The sequence below is a fragment of the Salmo trutta genome, chromosome 15 (genome assembly GCF_901001165.1).
Source record: "Salmo trutta chromosome 15, fSalTru1.1, whole genome shotgun sequence".
Classification (NCBI taxonomy): Eukaryota; Metazoa; Chordata; class Actinopteri; order Salmoniformes; family Salmonidae; genus Salmo; species Salmo trutta.
Genome location: NC_042971.1, coordinates 17,674,615 through 17,693,920, shown reverse-complemented (window position 1 = coordinate 17,693,920; position 19,306 = coordinate 17,674,615). Strand labels below are relative to the sequence as shown.

The 19,306-nt window shown below is 41.6% G+C and overlaps 1 protein-coding gene across 2 annotated transcripts in view; it reads left to right on the top strand.

The window, feature by feature from the left end:
- Positions 1-1,247: 1,247 nt before the first annotated feature.
- LOC115148581 (vasodilator-stimulated phosphoprotein) overlaps positions 1,248-19,306 on the top strand; it is a 37,584-nt gene continuing 19,525 nt past the window's right edge. Inside the window, exon 1 of one of the 2 annotated variants that reach the window (XM_029690600.1) lies at positions 1,248-1,455. In XM_029690600.1, the coding sequence (XP_029546460.1) occupies positions 1,451-1,455 (5 nt within the window). In that variant the 5' untranslated portion in view covers positions 1,248-1,450. Of the gene's footprint in view, positions 1,456-14,401; positions 14,627-19,306 lie in introns of those variants that run through there. The other variant, XM_029690601.1, reaches the window with a different exon arrangement.

Here is a 19,306-nt window from a genome sequence, read left to right as displayed (position 1 = left end):
AAAAGTTTTTTAAAAAGTATTTGGTTTTTAATTCTGTATACTTAAGTATCAAAAGTAAATGTACTTGCTAAAATTTACTTAAGAATGAAATGTAAAAGTATGAATCATTTCAAATTCCTTATATCAAATCAAATTGTATTTGTCACAAATTGTATTTGTCACATAAGGTGTAGTAGACCTTACAGTGAAATGCTTACTTACAAACCCTTAACCGACAATGCAGTTTTAAGAAAATACCTAAAAAAGTAAGAGATAAAAGTAACAAATAATTAAAGAGCAGCAGTAATATAACAATAGTGAGGCTATATATAGGGTGTACCGGTACAGAGTCAATTTGCGGGGGCAGCGGTGTCATGGTAATTGAGGTAATATGTACATGTAGGTAGAGTTATTAAAGTGACTATGCATAGATAATAACAGAGAGTAGCAGCAGTGTGGAAGGGGTGGGGGGCAATGCAAATAGTCTGGGTAGCCATTTGATTAGATTAAGCAAACCAGACGGCACGATTTTCTGTTTTTTTTCTTCATTTACGGCTAGCCAGGGGCACACTCCAACACGCAGACATAATTTACAAACAAAGTATTTGTGTTTAGTGAGTCCGCCAGATCAGAGACAGTAGGGATGACCTGGGATGTTATATTGATAAGTGCGTGAATTGGACCATTTTCCTGTCCTGCTAAGCCTAAAACAGTACTTTTGGGTGTCAGGGAAAATGTATGGAGTAAAAAGTGCATCATTTTCTTTAGGAATGTAGTGTAGTAAAAGTAAAAGTTGTCAAAAAATATAAATAGTAAAGTACAAATACCCCAAAAACTGTTGAAGTTGTAGGCCTACTTTATAGTATATTTGAAGGTGTAGAATGTATGGTCTAGCGGTTAGGATTCCTGGTTTTCACCCAGGCAGCCTCGGTTCGACTCCTGGTATGGGAACGAGTGTTGTGGGCTCCCGAGTGGCGCAGCGGTCTAAGGCACTGCATCTCAGCGCTACAGTCCCTCGTTCGAATCCAGGCTGAATCACATCCGGTCGTGATTGGGAGTCCCATAGTTCAGCGCACAATTGTCCCAGCGTCGTCTGTGTTAAGCTGGGGTCGTTGTAAATGATAGTTTGTTCTTAACTTACTTGCCTAGTTAAATAAAAAATATATATTTCATAAGTACTTTACATCACTGACGTCATGATTTGACCTCGATTTTTTCCGAGTTCCCCGTTATCTTGAAAGCACCAACAATTCTATTCAACCTCCTCCTCCCTTGAACCAGGAAATTGTCGTGGTGTGCCGGTGTTTATTTTGCCTATTTGTGCAGTCATATTAGGGTGGCTAGATTGATATATGTGTGTATCACATTTTTACCATCGTTTCATCTTATGTCTTCTATTTTCTACTCCGGCTACTCATCCAAAACCAAATATCTAGCTTGGGAGAGAGGATTTGCAGTCTCGCCTTAAACAATGAGGTAAATTAAGTCCGTGGAAAATCAGTTTTGTGTAATTGCCTGTTTTTGTTTCAATATGCTATGTTACAATGTCGCGCTTTAAACATTGGTGTTAATTGCCCTGATTATTTATTTAAATTCGAACAAGGGTAGATTAACGTTCGTCATAGTTTTTTTTTCTCTCAAAATGACGAAATTCACGATAAAGAGTCTACGAACATGATTTATGGTTGGGCAATGCACTTGTGTGTAAAATAGTGCGAACGTAGACTACCGGTGTTTTATAGCTGTCGATAAAACATGACCATATTCAGATGTATTTACCATATTCAGATGACTAGTTTTTGAATGTAGACATGGAATAACATTTCGTTTATATGCAAGTAGATTTCTCCGAACCTTTTTTATAATTTCGTTTATTCTACTGGCTAGGATAGAACAGGAGCTGTTCTCAAAATTCAAATACACTACAATAGCCAAAACCCAATTGTTCAGACTATTTATAGACCTATAGAGTAGCGTAGCAATATTGGCAGATTCAGAGGTTTCGAGTAAACATTTTCCAACACCAATTAGCCCTAACCCATGCAGTTTAGTTTTAATTGCAAAATAGTAGCCTACATTCCCTCTTCCAGGTTAGGTGTAATTGCTTTTCTTATTTTTTATTTGTTTAATTTATTTAACCTTTATTTAACTAGGCAAGTCAGTTAAGAACAAATTCTTATTTATAATGACTGCCTACCAAAAGGTCTCCTGCGGGGACAGGGGCTGGGATTATATATATATATATATATATATATATATACACACACTCTCTACCGGGTAAAAGTTTTAGAACACCTACTCATTCAAGGGTTTTTCTTTATTTTTACTATTTTCTACATTGTAGAATAATAGTGAAGACAAACAATGAAATAACACATATGGAATCATGTAGTAACCAAAAAAGTTTAAAAACAAATCCAAATATGTTTGTTATTCTTCAAATAGCCACCCTTTGCCTTGATGACAGCTTTGCACACTCTTGGCATTCTCTCAACCGGCTTCACCTGGAATGCTTTTCCAACAGTCTTGAAGGAGTTCCCACATATGCTGAGCACTGGCTGCTTTTCCTTCACTCTGAGGTCCAACTCATCCCAAACCATCTCAATTGGGTTGAGGTTGGGAGATTGTGGAGGCCAGGTCATCTGATGCAGCACTCCATCACTCTCCTTCTTGGTCAAATAGCCCTTACACAGCCTGGAGGTGTGTTGGGTCATTGTCCTGTTGAAAACAAATGATAGTCCAACTAAGCGCAAACCAGATGGGATGGCGTATTGCTGCAGAATGCTGTGGTAGTGATGATGGTTAAGTGTGCCTTGAATTCAAAATAAATCACAGATAGTGTCACCAGCAAAGCACCATCACACCACCCCTCCATGCTTCACGGTGGGAACCACACATGCGGAGATCATCTGTTCACCTACTCTGTATCTCTAAGTCACGGCGGTTGGAACCAAACATCTCAAATTTGGACTCATCAGACCAAAGGGCAGATTTCCACTGGTCTAATGTCCATTGTTCATGTTTCTTGGCCCAAGCAAGTCTCTTCTTCTTATTGGTGTCCTTTAGTAGTGGTTTCTATGCAGCAATTTGACCATGAAGGCTTGATTAACACATTCTCCTCTGAACAGTTGAAGTTGAGATGTGTCTGTTACTTGAACTCTGTGAAGCATTTATTGGGGCTGCAATTTCTGAGGTTGGTAACTCTAATGAACTGATCCTCTGCAGCAGAGGTAACTCTGGGTCTTCCTTTCCTGTGGTGGTCCTCATGAGAGACAGTTTCATCATAGCGCTCGATGGTTTTTGTGACTGCACTTGAAGAAACTTTCAAAGTTCTTTAAGTTTCCTGGATTAACTGACCTCCATGTTTTTAAGTAATGATGGACTTTTGTTTTTCTTAACTTAAATGAGCTCTTCTTTTGCCATAATATTTACCAAATAGAGCTATTTTCTGTATACCACCGCTACCTTGTCAAAACACAACTGATTGGCTCAAACACATTAAGAAGGAAAGAAATTCCACAAATTAACTATTAACAAGGAACACCTGTTAACTGAAATGCATTCCATTCCAGGTGACTACCTCATGAAGCTGGTTGAGACAATGCCAAGAGTGTGCTAAGCTGTCATCAAGGCAAAGGGTGGCTACTTTGAAGAATCTCAAATTTGATTTGTTTTAAGACTTTTTTTGGTTACTACAGGATTCAATGTGTTATTTCATAGTTTTATGTCTTCAATATTATTCTACAAGAGTCAAAAGAAAGAAACCCTTGAATGAGTAGTTGTTTCCAAACCTTTCACTGGTACTGTATACACACTATGGTTCAAAAGTTTGGGGTCACTTGGAAATGTCCTTGTTTTTGAAAGAAAAGCAAAACATTTCTGTCCATTTTAAAATTACATCAAATTGGCATTTGGAAAGTTTTAGGTGAGGGAGAAACTGTGGTGGAACAAGCTTTGTTAAGTGTCTTGCTAGCTGGATCGAATTCTCCGTTAGCTAGCCAGAGAAAAGTTGAAAAAAAAAAGTTGAGCAACATTAGCCAACTTAGCTGATCAAATAATTGAGTTTATGGTGTGAAAATTAGCTGGCTAATAAAGTCAGACAGCTAACGTTAGTAACCTAACCAATTGGCTATAGTATTAACTGGTATACGACTCCTTGCCGTTCCTCAAGTTATAACGCATCGCGTTAGTTGCTTACTGGACCCTGGCAATCTGTGTGAAATGTTAACTAGCTAATGAATGGATGTTTTCCCTAAATTATGTGGTTAATTTTCAGAATGAGAGAATTAGGTGAAAAAGAGACGTTGCTTCTGGATCTTTATATATACCACTTGGATCCTGTTTCAGTAATAATGAAATCAGACCTTGTTACGTGTCAGATAATCTACCATCTATATAGGAGTGGTTAAAACATGCTAATAATGGTCCTTTGAGTATATAAAAAAAAAGTTTGCTATACCTCCACTGGTATGCCATCCAGCCCTGGAGTTTTCCCGGACTTGAAGGCTTTAATCGAATCAAGAAGTTCCTCCTCTGTAATTTGGCCTTCACATGAGTCTTTCTGTACAGATGTTAATTTTACATTATTAATATGAAAAAAATCCATATAATTAGTTTCAGTTAGTGGAGATGGAGGAGACTGAAACAAAAACATGCTTAAAGTACTTTACTTCCTCTTTCAAAGTATCGTTCGGGGGAATAATGAGTGACTCCATCATTTGTAACAAGTTTCAGTAAAACATTTTTGGTAGCATTTCTATGTTGAAGATTGGTGCATTTTTTTCTCCATATTCCATCCAGTTCGCTTTATTTTTGATAATATATTACACTGGATCTTTCTTGAATAAGTTCCTCCATTTCTTTTTGTTTTTCCTGTAACTTATTCTGAACCTCTATGGTACAGTTTTTATTGCTATCTATCTGTACTGTTAGTTCTTCAATTTCCTTTGTTTATATGGACTCTTTTGACCTAAATTGCTTTTGTTTTATAGATGAGTACTGAATTGCATGGCCTCTAAAGGCACATTTAAAAGTGTCCCATACAATAAGGGGATCTGCTGACAGAGCAGGAATGACAGAACACTGACATTCCTGCCCTGCAGGAAATCATGCATAAAACGAGCAGTATGGCTAGTGGCATTGTCATGCCAGAGGGTCATGTCAGGATGAGCCTGCAGAAAGGGTACCACATGAGGGAGGAGGATGTCTTCCCTGTTACGTACAGCGTTGAGATTGCCTGCAATGACAACAAGCTCAGTCCGATGATGCTGTGACACACCGCCCCAGACCATGACAGACCCTCCAATCGATTCCGCTCCAAAGTGCAGGCCTCAGTGTAACACTCATTCCTTTGACGATAAACGCAAATCCGACCATCACCCCTCGTCAGTGAAGAGCACTTTTGCCAGTCCTGTCTGGTCCAGCGACGGTGGGTTTGTGCCCATAGGCGACGTTGTTGCCGGTGATGTCTGGTGAGGACCTGCCTTACAACAGGCCTACAAGCCCTCAGTCCAGTCTATTGCGGACAGTCTGAGCACTGATGGAGGGATTGTGCGTTCCTGGTGTAACTCGGGCAGTTGTTGTTGCCATCCTGTACCTGTCCCACAGGTGTGATGTTCGGATGTACCGATCCTGTGCAGGTGTTGTTACATGTGGTCTGCCACTGCGAGGACGATCAGCTGTCCGTCCTGTCTCCCTGTAGCGCTGTCTGTCCTGTCTCCCTGTAGCGCTGTCTTAGGCGTCTCACAGTACGGACATTGCAATTTATTGCCCTGGCCACATCTGCAGTCCTCATGCCTCCTTGCAGCATCCCTAAAGCACGTTCATGCAGATGAGCAGGGACGCTGGGCATCTTTCTTTTGGTGTTTTCAGTAGAAAGGCCTCTTTAGTGTCCTAAGTTTTCATAACTGTGACCTTAATTGCCTACCGTCTGTAAGCTGTTAGTGTCTTAATGACGTTCCACAGGTGCATGTTCATTAATTGTTTATGGTTCATTGAACAAGTATGGGAAACAGTGTTTAAACCCTTTACAATGAAGATCTGTGAAGTTATTTTACGAATGATCTTTGAAAGACAGGGTCCTGAAAAAGGGACGTTTATTTTTTTTGCTGAGTTTATATATGCCAATTATGTGATGGTCCGACCGCATTCTGTCCCCTATCCACACTTTTTAAACTGTTGGTGCCAGAGAGAATGACATAAGAAAGTAATCTAGACAACTAGCTTGATTAAGCCTCCGCCATGTATATCTCACTAGGTCAGTGTATTTAAGCCTCCATATATCCACTAATTCCAATATATCCATGACATTCATGATTTCCTTAAGTGCCTGAAGTTGATAGTTTGTAGTGTGATTTCCTTTATCATCCATAGAGGTATTTAAAACAATATTATAATCTCCCACAATAATAATAATAGAATAGTATTGGGTTGCTTGTAGGGTTGATAAATGATTTTATATATAATTTTGCAAAGAAGCGTGGATCATCATTATTTGGTCCGTAAAGGTTAATGACCCATTTCTGTTTATAGTCCAATAACATATTGAAAATCATCCATCTACCTTGAGGATCTGTTTGGACAATTTGCACATTTGGATAAAATTACTATGAACACCCCTTTTGAATTTCTTTGCCCATGGGAGAAATATATTTCAACCCCCCCAGCCCTTTTTAAACAAAACTGCATCTAAAATTGTTGAATGAGTTTCCTTAAAACAATAGATATTATATTCCTTCTCTTTTAGCCAGGTAAGTCTGATCATTGTTTCTAATTATCTGCTAAGCCATTACAATTATTTGCATTGCTACTAAGTAAACCTCCAATTGGTCCCCACTATTCCACCCACTAAAACCCCTCCCCATCCCGAGTTGGGTTGTCATCCCATGGCCCCTGAGACACTGGGACCCATCCTTTGAAAAGGGCACACAATACCCCCCCACAGAACAGAAGCAGAACAACCACCAAAAGCATTTCCATCGCCCTCGATTTGTAATATATATACACTGCTCAAAAAAATAAAGGGAACACTTAAACAACACATCCTAGATCTGAATGAAATAAATAATCTTATTAAATATTTTTTTCTTTACATAGTTGAATGTGCTGACAACAAAATCACACAAAAATAATCAATGGAAATCCAATTTATCAACCCATGGAGGTCTGGATTTGGAGTCACACTCAAAATTAAAGTGGAAAACTACACTACAGGCTGATCCAACTTTGATGTAATGTCCTTAAAACAAGTCAAAATGAGGCTCAGTAGTGTGTGGCCTCCACGTGCCTGTATGACCTCCCTACAAAGCCTGGGCATGCTCCTGATGAGGTGATCCTGAGGGATCTCCTCCCAGACCTGGACTAAAGCATCCGCCAACTCCTGGACAGTCTGTGGTGCAACGTGGCGTTGGTGGATGGAGCGAGACATGATGTCCCAGATGTGCTCAATTGGATTCAGGTCTGGGGAACGGGCGGGCCAGTCCATAGCATCAATGCCTTCCTCTTGCAGGAACTGCTGACACACTCCAGCCACATGAGGTCTAGCATTGTCTTGCATTAGGAGGAACCCAGGGCCAACCGCACCAGCATATGGTCTCACAAGGGGTCTGAGGATCTCATCTCGGTACCTAATGGCAGTCAGGCTACCTCTGGCGAGCACATGGAGGGCTGTGCGGCCCCACAAAGAAATGCCACCCCACACCATGACTGACCCTCCGCCAAACCGGTCATGCTGAAGGATGTTGCAGGCAGCAGAACGTTCTCCACGGCGTCTCCAGACTCTGTCACGTCTGTCAGATGTGCTCAGTGTGAACCTGCTTTCATCTGTGAAGAGCACAGGGCGCCAGTGGCGAATTTGCCAATCTTGGTGTTCTCTGGCAAATGCCAAACGTCCTGCACGGTGTTGGGCTGTAAGCACAACCCACACTTGTGGACGTCGGGCCCTCATACCACCCTCATGGAGTCTGTTTCTGACTGTTTGAGCAGACACATGCACATTTGTGGCCTGCTGGAGGTCATTTTGCAGGGCTCTGGCAGTGCTTCTCCTGCTCCTCCTTGCACAAAGGCGGAGGTAGCGGTCCTGCTGCTGGGTTGTTGCCCTCCTACGGCCTCCTCCACGTCTCCTGATGTACTGGCCTGTCTCCTGGTAGCGCCTCCATGCTCTGGACACTACGCTGACAGACACAGCAAACCTTCTTGCCACAGCTCGCATTGATGTGCCATCCTGGATGAGCTGCACTACCTGAGCCACTTGTGTGGGTTGTAGACTCCGTCTCATGCTACCACTACAATGAAAGCACCGCCAGCATTCAAAAGTGACCAAAACAGCAGCCAGGAAGCATAGGAACTGAGAAGTGGTCTGTGGTTACCACCTGCAGAACCACTCCTTTATTGGGGGTGTCTTGCTAATTGCCTATAATTTCCACCTGTTATCTATTCCATTTGCACAACAGCATGTGAAATTTATTGTCAATCAGTGTTGCTTCCTAAGTGGACAGTTTGATTTCACAGAAGTGTGACTGACTTGGAGTTACATTGTGTTGTTTAAGTGTTCCCTTTATTTTTTTGAGCAGTATATATATATATATATATATCGTAATGAGCAATTTCATATTTGTGGTAATGTAGGCAGTTTATGCAAAGGATTGTTACCTCTTACCAATATTGCCATTACAGAAATTACATTTTGGCAAGCAATTATTATTTTATAAAACAATTGTGATTCATCCTATATTGTCCCTAAGATGTTTTACTCCCTCGCAACAGTTGTGGGATACATACACACACACACACACACACACACACACACACACACACACACACAACCATTCATACACACTCAACCCCTTTCCCCCACAAACAACCATGCACTCAGATGCTCAACAGTTGCACCATCCCAGAGCCCAACTCAAGAAAGGTCTTGATTTACGAATGCATATACAGTTGCCGCTGTATGAGAAGGCCTGCAAAAATAGGCAGAAATGGGGAGATTTGATTACCGTAATTTCCGGACTATTGAGCGCACCTGAATATAAGCCGCACCCACTGAATTAAAAAAAATATATTATTTTGAACATAAATAAGCCGCACATGTCTATAAGCCGCAGGTGCCTACTGGTACATTGAAACAAATGAACTTTACACAGGCTTTAACGAAACACGGCTTGTAACAAAAATAAATGGGCTTTAACGAAACACGGCTTGTAACAAAAAATTAAAAATTAGCAGTAAGTATTAGTTGTCTTTTTGCACTGAGTCAATTCCTCACGCTGCTGTTTCCAACGTCTTATCATCGACTCATTAAGACCAAGCTTCCGTGCAGCAGCTCTATTTCCTTTTCCAACAGCCAGATCAATCGCCTTCAACTTGAAAGCCGCATCATATGCATTTCTCCGTGTCTTTGCTATGATGAGGGTGACAAAATGACTACCGTAATCAGAATGATGGGACGTTTGAGAGCGCTCGATTTAATCTAAACAGTAAACAAAAAAGTTGTTTGACCTTAACCCGTTCTGCAATTTCATTGGTCTAATGAAAGCTTCATGCCGCCAAAAAACTGAGCACGTCACAGAATGTTTTTTTTTGAAAAAAAAAATTGAAATCCATATATTAGCCGCGTCATTGTTTAAGCCGCGGGGTTCAAAGCGTGGGAAAAAAGTTGCGGCTTATAGTCCGGAAATTACGGTAACCATTGTCACGTCCTAGGTGATGGAGGTCAGATATACCCCCTTCCCCTGAAACACCCACACATGGTCCCCCGTTGTGACCATATTCCCAAGTATCTCTGTGCAGTCAGACTGTTGATCTTGTGCCACCGGGGCCACAATAATATGCCCCCTCTCTGAATGTCCGAGTGTAAACCCCCATGGGTTACTGCAGCTAGTGTTGCCAGCACTGCCACTGCCTGGGTGGGGGCATCCTACTGGAATCCTCACCGGCTAGGTACAAGGTTGTCAAGGTTCTTATTAGCAGCTTTGAGAATTTCCTTGTATATTATGCTCTCCCATCAGGGGGCTCTGGCTTTGCAGGGCCAACACTGCCAGGCAGGTTCAGAATCTTGAGGGGGCGGTGCTGCTCTAGAAGGTCTGCATTTTGGCGGCATACAAGCCGCTTACAGCAGGCCCATAAAGCTTCTCTTTAGTGTTTGGGTCATTCAGGTGGGTGTATAGGGTTGTGGACCGTTCCATCAAGATAGGACCATAAATTAGATGTATAATTCATTATAAAATGTATATCCCTCATCTGCACAAAATTGAAAGCTCTCTCACAACCCCTGCTCACAGACACGCATTGGTTCTGGGATATGCAACCATTTCCTTTCTCACTTAACGCCACACTTTCCCAAACACCAAAAGCACACATCACAATACATCCATCCACACATACCCACATCATGTGCCTTCTATGTCTTCTGTCTGCTATGTTTTTATCTCCACCATGTTGAATTAGTACCTTTTTGTGTTCCAATTATTTGAAGATTGCTTTTCTATCTATTTTTTGTATTATTACAATCCCTACCATGGCTAGTATTGTGTGTTTCATTATTTGCCGCTGTAAGAACTTTGTACTTTTTAGAATAGCCATGGAGTAGTCTGTGTCTCTGAACAATTGGTTATCAATATACAGTTTATCGACTACGAGAGCTATGCGTTTCCCTTTCAATCTATTTTCCTTGAAGATTGGATACAGAACTTTGCGCCGTTCTGCAATTTCCTTCGGGAACTAATCATTCTTGCCTGTTTTTGTGCCAGCAAGTCTTTTCCCCAGGCTTTTAACCGTTATTTCATCATTAAAGCAAGCAAATTTGGCAACGATTGGGCGTTCATACCTCTGCCCTCTCTGTCCGAAACTGTGTATACTTTCAAGTTGGATTTTAACGTCAGCTTCGCGTGGGATCTGAAGCGCTGTAAGGAGGAACTCACTAACTACACCTTGAGGAACTTCTCCTTCTTTCTCTTGGATACCTGGAAGTACCAAATTCTCTCTCATGGATCTAGTCTGTATGTCAAGTAAGGCTTCTCTCAGAACAATGTTCTTTATTTTAAGTTCATTAACTTCGGTTTCAATATTATTGACTGTCCCTTTTAGCTTGTTTGTGTCTTTCTCCAATGTCGCAGCTTTTTCGTCACTCATCTCAAGGCCTTCATCTCTTTTATATCCTTATTGACTAGTTCAAGTATACCCAATTTATCATTTATTGATTTTAACAGATCGGTTTCGACCTTTACCATTCCCGGTGGTGAAAAGATTAAATTGTGTCTGTAGAAGAGTCACGTTTTTCGTTTTGAAATAGGTTCCCCTGTTTTACTCTCTGTCATGTTTGGATGTTGCTTGTTTTCGTAATATTTGTTGCAAAATTTCTCTAGTCTTATGATTTGTTTTGTGGTGTTTTCCAGATTGAAGGTTATTACCCACCAGTTTGAAGTGCTAATATTTAGTCTAACTTACCGATATTGAATATTACGTTTTTATCTTGAGGCGATCTACACTGCTGTGTTCAGTCCGCTATCTTGGTTGTACTTTAAAAAAAATGTATCCTCAAAGTAATCATCTAGTTTTTCAAAAGTATCTGTAATCTGATTACAATATTTTTGCTGGTAACATAACGGATGAGTTTTTTTGTTGTTGTAATGGATTACATGTAAGCCATTACTCCCCAACCCCGGACAACTAAAATAAATATCCCAGACAAGACTGAAGAATAGGACGAATATGCTGCATTTAGACAGGCAGCCCATGTCAGAATTTTTTTTTCTTCTTCTCAGTAATTTGAAATGCTGCCAGTAAATGAAACTCAACTGATGGACTTGTCTGTTGATAAAATGGTGAATGGATGATAACATCATGACCAACTCTGTCTGAGAAGTGGGTATCCTCTCATAGGGACTGTCTCCTGGGCACAGATTAAGCCTAGTCCTGGACTAAAAAGCATGCTCAATTTTAAATAGTTAAGTCTAGGCTTAAACTTGTCAGATTTAGTAAATCATCTGTACTGGTTCAAAGTTTGCATCTGCTGTTTTCAAGTGGGGGGTGGACTTAAAAGGAAAGAAGTACAAAGGGGAAACGGAGGTTGAGAGACTTATGACTTGAAACGATCACTTTACCGCTTTTAATAAAGGCTTCATAAACTGAAGTAGCTGTATGTGTGGAGAACAGACAGATGGGGCAAGGATGAGGAATGTGAGGCTGATTGTGAGAGATGTCAGCACATTAACGTTACTTATAGCTGTCTTTCGGTATGTGGCTGTCAAAGAGAGATGACAGTGTCTAGCTGTCTTTCATTATGTGACGGTGGTTATTAAGCATCGTTGTCACTCATGCCTCCTCAGGACTGGTGTCTCTCTCATACACACCAGCAGTACTACAGACAGACAGTCACTAATGCCACTATACAGTATTATGGACACACATTGACATTTTAGTCATTTAGCAGACGCTCTTATCCAGAGTGACTTACAGTTAGTGCATCCATCTTAAGGCAACTAGGTGAGACGACCACATATCAGTCATAGTAAATACAGTTCTCACAATAAAGTAGCTTTCAGCAAAGTCAGTGCTAGTGCAATGAAGGTATCGTTTTTTTTTGGGGGGGGGGGGGTTCAGATACTAATCAAGGTACTCTTTGAAGAGGTAGGTTTTCAGATGGTTTTTGTGATCTATTAAGGGACTCAGCTGTCACACACCCAACCGCAAGGGGACATTTTTGTTTACACCCAAGTTTCCTGTAGCCACTAGCCAGGGCATGATGGTGTGAGGCGCTTGCGTTCACAGAAAGTCTATTTTTAAACCGGCCTTTGTTTGATGCTTCTGCTTATTTCGATGACTTCACTTTGAGTGTGTCCGTGCAATTGCACCGTGTTAGTCTCGCCCTACAGGTCAGTGGCTATCACAAATAGCCACTGTCTTGGTCACCTTCCCCTGCTCAGACATCAACCAATGATTGCGTGCCACGTCATCAATTGCGTGTGGTTTTTGTTTTTATAGCGATGATCTTTAAACTGGTAGCTAGCAAGGTGAACTAGCAACTGTATTACTCGCTATACATTTATAGTTGTATACAGAAAGCATGTCTTGGTTGAAGGTGAGAGTTTTTATTACGCTCTGCAAGTATTTGTGTCTGTTTTCAAAGTGAGTGAGAGTCTGTGGCTGGAACACTGTCACCCAGGTCATATTCATAGTTGACTATAGGAGTTGGCTATGCAGCACAAACCGTTCAGGGACCTGTCTAGAGTGAGTCAGGCTGTGAGTCGGCTAATTCAATGCCTTTTCCGGTTCATTTTTCTGGGGTGAGCCTCAATAATTTAAAGTGGCTTCATTTCCTCGTCTCCTCTCCATCAGCACCGAAAGTATTGGAGAGGCGTAAACGCAATATGATGGATGCCCTACCAGGGTCAACTCGTTAATTAGGGTACTCAACGGAATACATTTTAAAACGTCTTGCAGCAGATAACTAAAATGAGCATTTGTTATTGGATATAGTAGTCCCTCCCTGTTTCAGTCCATTCTCTTCTGTTTTAGTGCATAGGAAACACAAACCAGGTATTTCCAATACAGCTTTCTGAAATGCAAACGAAAGGAAGGAGATAATGAAAGGAAGCCTTCAGACTAATGAAACACACCCCTGGGAAGCTCTACAAAGGGTCATGTCCATGTAAAAAGACCCATGAGCACCAACATGAAGTTTATAGGATCATACCACATTTGGTGTACATTTTTTGTTGTTGACTGAGAACACATTCTCATTTACAGCAACAACCTGGGGAATAGTTACAGGGAAGAGGAATGAGCCAATTGGAAGCTGGGGATGATTAGGTGGCCATGATGGTCAGATTGGGAATTTAGCCAGGACACCGGGGTTAACACTCCTACTCTTACGATAGTGTGCCATTGGATCTTTAGTTGCTACAGAGCGTCAGGACACCCGTTTAACGTCCCATCCAAAAGATGGCACCCTACACAGGGCAATGGGATATTATTATTTTTTTAGACCAGAGGAAAGAGTGCCTCCTTACACCACTTCCAGCAGCATCTGGTCTCCCATCTAGGGACCAACCAGGACCAACCCTGCTTAGCTTCAGAGGCAAGACAGTCGTGGGATGCAGGGTGGTATGCTGCTGGCGTCTATAAAACAGAGTCTAAAACATATTTTAGACTGGGACCAAATGTTTTGTGGCAAAGTAACATTTTCTTAAATTAAAATTAAATTAACTCTGTCATTTTACTGTGCACACACAGAGAGAGTCTGTGGACTGCAGTGAGAGAACACAGTCCGAAGGCACCATGGGTTCTGTCAACAAACTCAGCCCCAGATAAGGCTCAACTCCTAGAAACAAAGAGCGAGAGGGAAAGCTGAGTGGAGAGGGAGAGGGAGCGAAAAGTTGGGAGAGGTGAGAGTGAAAGCAGAGAGGGGGAGGTGTGAACATTTGAAATGGAGGGGGAAACTGACTGAGTGAGAGTGGAAAAAATGATAACACCTAAGAACTGAGAGAGACAGGCTGAGGTGGTTACTGTGAAACAATGTAGAGATATAGACGGATGTGGGGAGGAGTGACAGAAAGAGAGCGGGTGCATAAAGCAAACAAAAGTGATAGAAAGTAACAGATGGAGGGATTGTGCTAGAGTAAGAGTTGGTGAAGAGAGGGAAAATGGGGTGAGTAGAGGCAGACACACACATTATAGGCAGATCTGAGCATCAAATACTCCTAGTCTTCAACCCTTTCATATCTGACTGTGTATTACAGTTGCATACTCGTGTCACCTTGTTGTTTTTCAGGTAGACTTTTAGAGAAAAGGGTGACTTTGAAACAGTTATGCTGTCATGTCATGATTTTTTTGTTAAAGAACATGGCAGAATTTGGGTTTATGTCATGATTTGTTTTTGATCTCTGTACTCACCAAAATGCTTGTCAGATAACGTAGATTAGTAGGCGACAGAAAGGCTCTCCTAATTGAGGTGGATTTAAATGCACACAAGATTAAATCCCAAAACCTCGGGATAACACCTTATGTGTGCCTGTTTGCATGCTTTTTATGTATGTGATTTTGGGCAAATGTCCGTGCGAAGCGTGCATGTTACGCCTGCAACCGTGTGTGTGTGTGTGTGTGTGTGTGTGTGTGTGTGTGTGTGTGTGTGTGTGTGTGTGTGTGTGTGTGTGTGTGTGTGTGTGTGTGTGTGTGTGTGTGTGTGTGTGTGTGTGTGTGTGTGTGTGTGTGTGTGTAAATTTGCACTTAGGCAGCAGTTTGTGAGAGCAGGAAGTGGTCAGGGCTCAGATGCCCCGGGTTAGGAATTTAGAGATTGTTTCACTTCTCACACCACCGACACCGCAGAGGATGCGGAAGCGGCTGAGACTTACCTTCTCAAGCGTTACCTTGGCAACGCCGCATGCGACCCCTTTGAATCAAGTCAAATCAAGGTTTATTGGTTGCGTACACAAATTTGCAGATATCGCAGGTGCAGCGCAAATGCTTGTGTTTCTAGCTCCAACAGTGCAATAATACCTAGCATTAAAATACTATTTTATAAAATACACACAATCCAGAAAAATTAAGAAATATCAGACTACAATATAAATATATATGTGTGTGTGATATATAATATAATATATATATATATATATATATATTACCAATACAAACAGGTATTCAGACCTTTTGCTATGAGACTCGAAATTGAGCTCAGGTGCACCCTGTTTCCATTGATCATCCTTGATGTTTCTACATCGGAGTCCACCTGTGGTAAATTTAATTGATTGCACATGATTTGGAAAGGCACACACCTGTCTATATAAGGTCCCACAGTAGACCATGCATGTCAGAGTAAAAACCAAGCCATGAGGTCAAAGGAATTGTCCGTAGAGCTCCGAGACAGGATTGTGTCAAGGCACAGATCTGGGGAAGGGTACCAAAACATTTCTGCAGCATTGAAGTTCCCCAAGAACACAGTGGCCTCCATTCTTAAATGGAAGAAGTTTGGAACCACCAAGACTTTTCCTAGAGCTGGCCGCCCGGCCAAACTGAGCAATCGGGGGAGAAGAGCCTTGGTCAGGATGGTGACCAAGAACCCAATGGTCACTCTGACGGAGCTCCAGAGTTCCTCTGTGGAGATGGGAGAAACTTCCAGAAGGACAACCATCTCTGCAGCACTCCACCAATCAGGGCTTTATGGTAGAGTGGCCAGACGGAAACCACTCTTCAGTAAAAGGCACATGACAGCCCACTTGAAGTTTGTCAAAAGACTCTCAGACCATGAGAAGCAAGATTCTCTGGCCTGAATGCCAAACGTCACGTCTGGAGGAAACCTGGCACCATCCCTACGTTGAAGCATGGTGGTGACAGCATCATGCTGTGGGGATGTTTTTCAGCAGCAGGAACTGGGAGACAAGTCAGGATTGAGGGAAAGATGAACAGAGCAAACTACAAAGAGATCCTTGATGAAAACCTGCTCCAGAGCGCTCAGGACCTCAGACTGGGGGCGAAGATTCACCTTCCAACAGAACAACAACCCGAAGCACACAGACAAGACAATGCAGGAATGGCTTTTGGGAGCAGTTTCCAAACGCCTGAAGGTACCACATTCATCTGTACAAACAATAGTACGCAAGTATAAACACCATGGGACCACGCAGCTGTCATACTGCTCAGGAAGGAGACGGGTTCTGTTTCCTAGAGATGAACGTACTTTGGTGCGAAAAGTGCAAATCAATCCCAGAACAACAGCAAAGGACCTTGTGTAGATGCTGAGGAAACAGGTACAAAAGTATCTATATCCACAGTAAAACAAGTCCACAAGCTTCCCAACAATTTAAAGGCAATGCTACCAAATACTAATTGAGTGCATGTAAACTTCTGACCCACTGGGAATGTGATGAAAGAAATAAAAGCTGAAATAAATCATTCTCTACTATTATTCTGACATTTCACATTCTTCAAATAGTGGTGATCCTAACTGACCTAAGACAGGGAATTTGTACTAGGATTAAATGTCAGAAATTGTGAAAACTGAGTTGTATTTGGCTAAGGTGTATGTAAACTTCTGACTTCAACTGTAGATGAGGGAAAAATAAAATATAATCAATTTTAGAATAAGGCTGTAATGTAACAAAATTTGGGAAAAGTCAAGTGGTCTGAATACTTTCCAAAGGCACTGTGTAGAAAACCCTGCTGGGCTAGGAGTGTAAACATATTTTCCTTCTGGGACCTCTTTGTACAGTTGAACTGACTGATCTGAGGGGTCTGAATACTTTCCAAATGTGTTGCCGTGAAAAAGTATTTGCCTTTTTGGATTTCTCTATTTTTGCAAATGTTTGATACTGAAAGTTATCAGATCTTCTACCAAACACTAATGTTTGATAAAGGGAACCTGAGTTTGCAAATAACAGAAAAAAATGATACTTTATTGATAGAATTACCAAAGTTACACAACACCCAATTCCCCCTGTGTGATAAAGTAATTGCACACATACTCTCCAAAACTGGTTGTGCCACCTTTTAGCTGCAAAGACTGCAACCCAATGCTTCATGTAGTTGATTATAGTCCCTCACTTCACTGTGGAGGAATGTTGGCCCACTCTTGCATGCAGAACTGCTTTAACTCAGCGACATTTGTGGGTTTTCAAGCATGAACTGCTTAATTCAAGTCCTGCTACAACATCTCAATTGGGATTAGGTCTGGACTTTGACTTAACCATTCCAAAATGTCACATTTTTTTTGCCTTTTAGACATTTTCATGTAGACTTGATTGTGTGTTTTGGATTATTGTCTTGCTGCATGAACCAGCTGTGCTTCAGCTTAGAGATGGATGGCCTGACATTTTCCTGTAGAATTCTCTGATACAGAGCAGAACTCATGGATCCTTCTATTAAGGCAAGTCATCCAGGTCTTGAGGCAGCAAAGCATCCCCAAACTATCACACTACCACCACCAACCATGCTTGTCCGTTTGGTATGAGATTTTTACTGTGGAATGCAGTGTTTGGATATTTTTCCCAAACGATTTCCGAGGGAGTGCTCACATGCGGCGTTGAGCTGTTAACAAAGTGATAATTTGAGAGGTCCTCCTATATGCTTGAATTTAGTTGCAACTTTAGTTGTGATACAAACCTTAGGGTTCTAAGGCTGCATGATGCAACTCGAATGATGATTTGAAAAAAAGTTGCATGTAAGGCATGAGCTCTGCTCTGTTTCTTGTGCAGGCTGCACACATTTCATCAGTGTCTCATTCACAATTTGACAAGCACTTGATAATATTTTCAGAATATTCTCAATTGAATCTGGTCTTTGCATATAGCCTAAGATAATACAGTTTGTGTGGAATTACTTTTCAGTCTGCACTCAAATAATGAATGGAGGTTACCTGCAGTTACATTTTTAATATGCCAGGTAGGCTGCACCAGTTGTAAAGCAGAATAATGTGGTTAATTGTAAGAATTTAACAAATATAGCAGCACTAGAAAGCTGGGATCCTCTTTTTAAATAGTGGCAAGTCAACTCTGTTTTCACACGCGATTGAGCAATGACTCAGCTAATAAGAACAAGTTTCACTCTGTAGGCTATGGACTCTCGAACCCAGTTTCAGGGTTCATAGGCCTGTAGATTACGGCCTATAGATTACGTTTAGAATTAATTGGCCACTAGTTTTATTAAAAACCTTATCAAAACATTGGGCTAGGCTACATAATGCATGTGACTATGAGTTGAAAAAGTTGCAAAAAAATGGGGAGGGGGGGATACATGTCATTCGCATGCACTTGAATAGAAAATTAGAATTATTTTCCTGCGGTTCGTTTTCATGCCAGCCAGGCCATCTACTCCGGTTGTAACACGGAAGCAATGTGCTTGATTTTAAGAAAGTTGAGAGTTAAATATAGTAGGCCTAGCCTATAGAAAGCTGATGGGATCCTCTTTATAATGGAGGTAATCAAAACTCCGTTTCACGAAATTGCATGGCCTATAGAGGACTATAAATGTTGCGCAACATGGGGAACCAGCTAGGAGCCGGCTCTCGCTGCGCAGCAGGTGGTCCTATTCCGCTCAAACGCTGAATGCCAGGGCTCTCATGAAGTGTTTGATTTGATTTTTGATTCCATTTGCGTTGCTGTCAGAGTGATTAGAGGGACAATAGAGCACTGAGTACCGGGCCATTAGAGACTGGCCGTTAGCAAGTACTACTAATGACCATCAGTGGCATCAGCTCGCAGTTTTGGAGAAGCCTAGTTACGGTGACTCAGCGGTCACGTGAAATTTGACTGCGGCCATAACTGGTGACTGTCGATGTAGGGCTAATACAGTCACTGTAATAGCCCTAGTGGTGTCACGTTTGACTTGAGCTCAT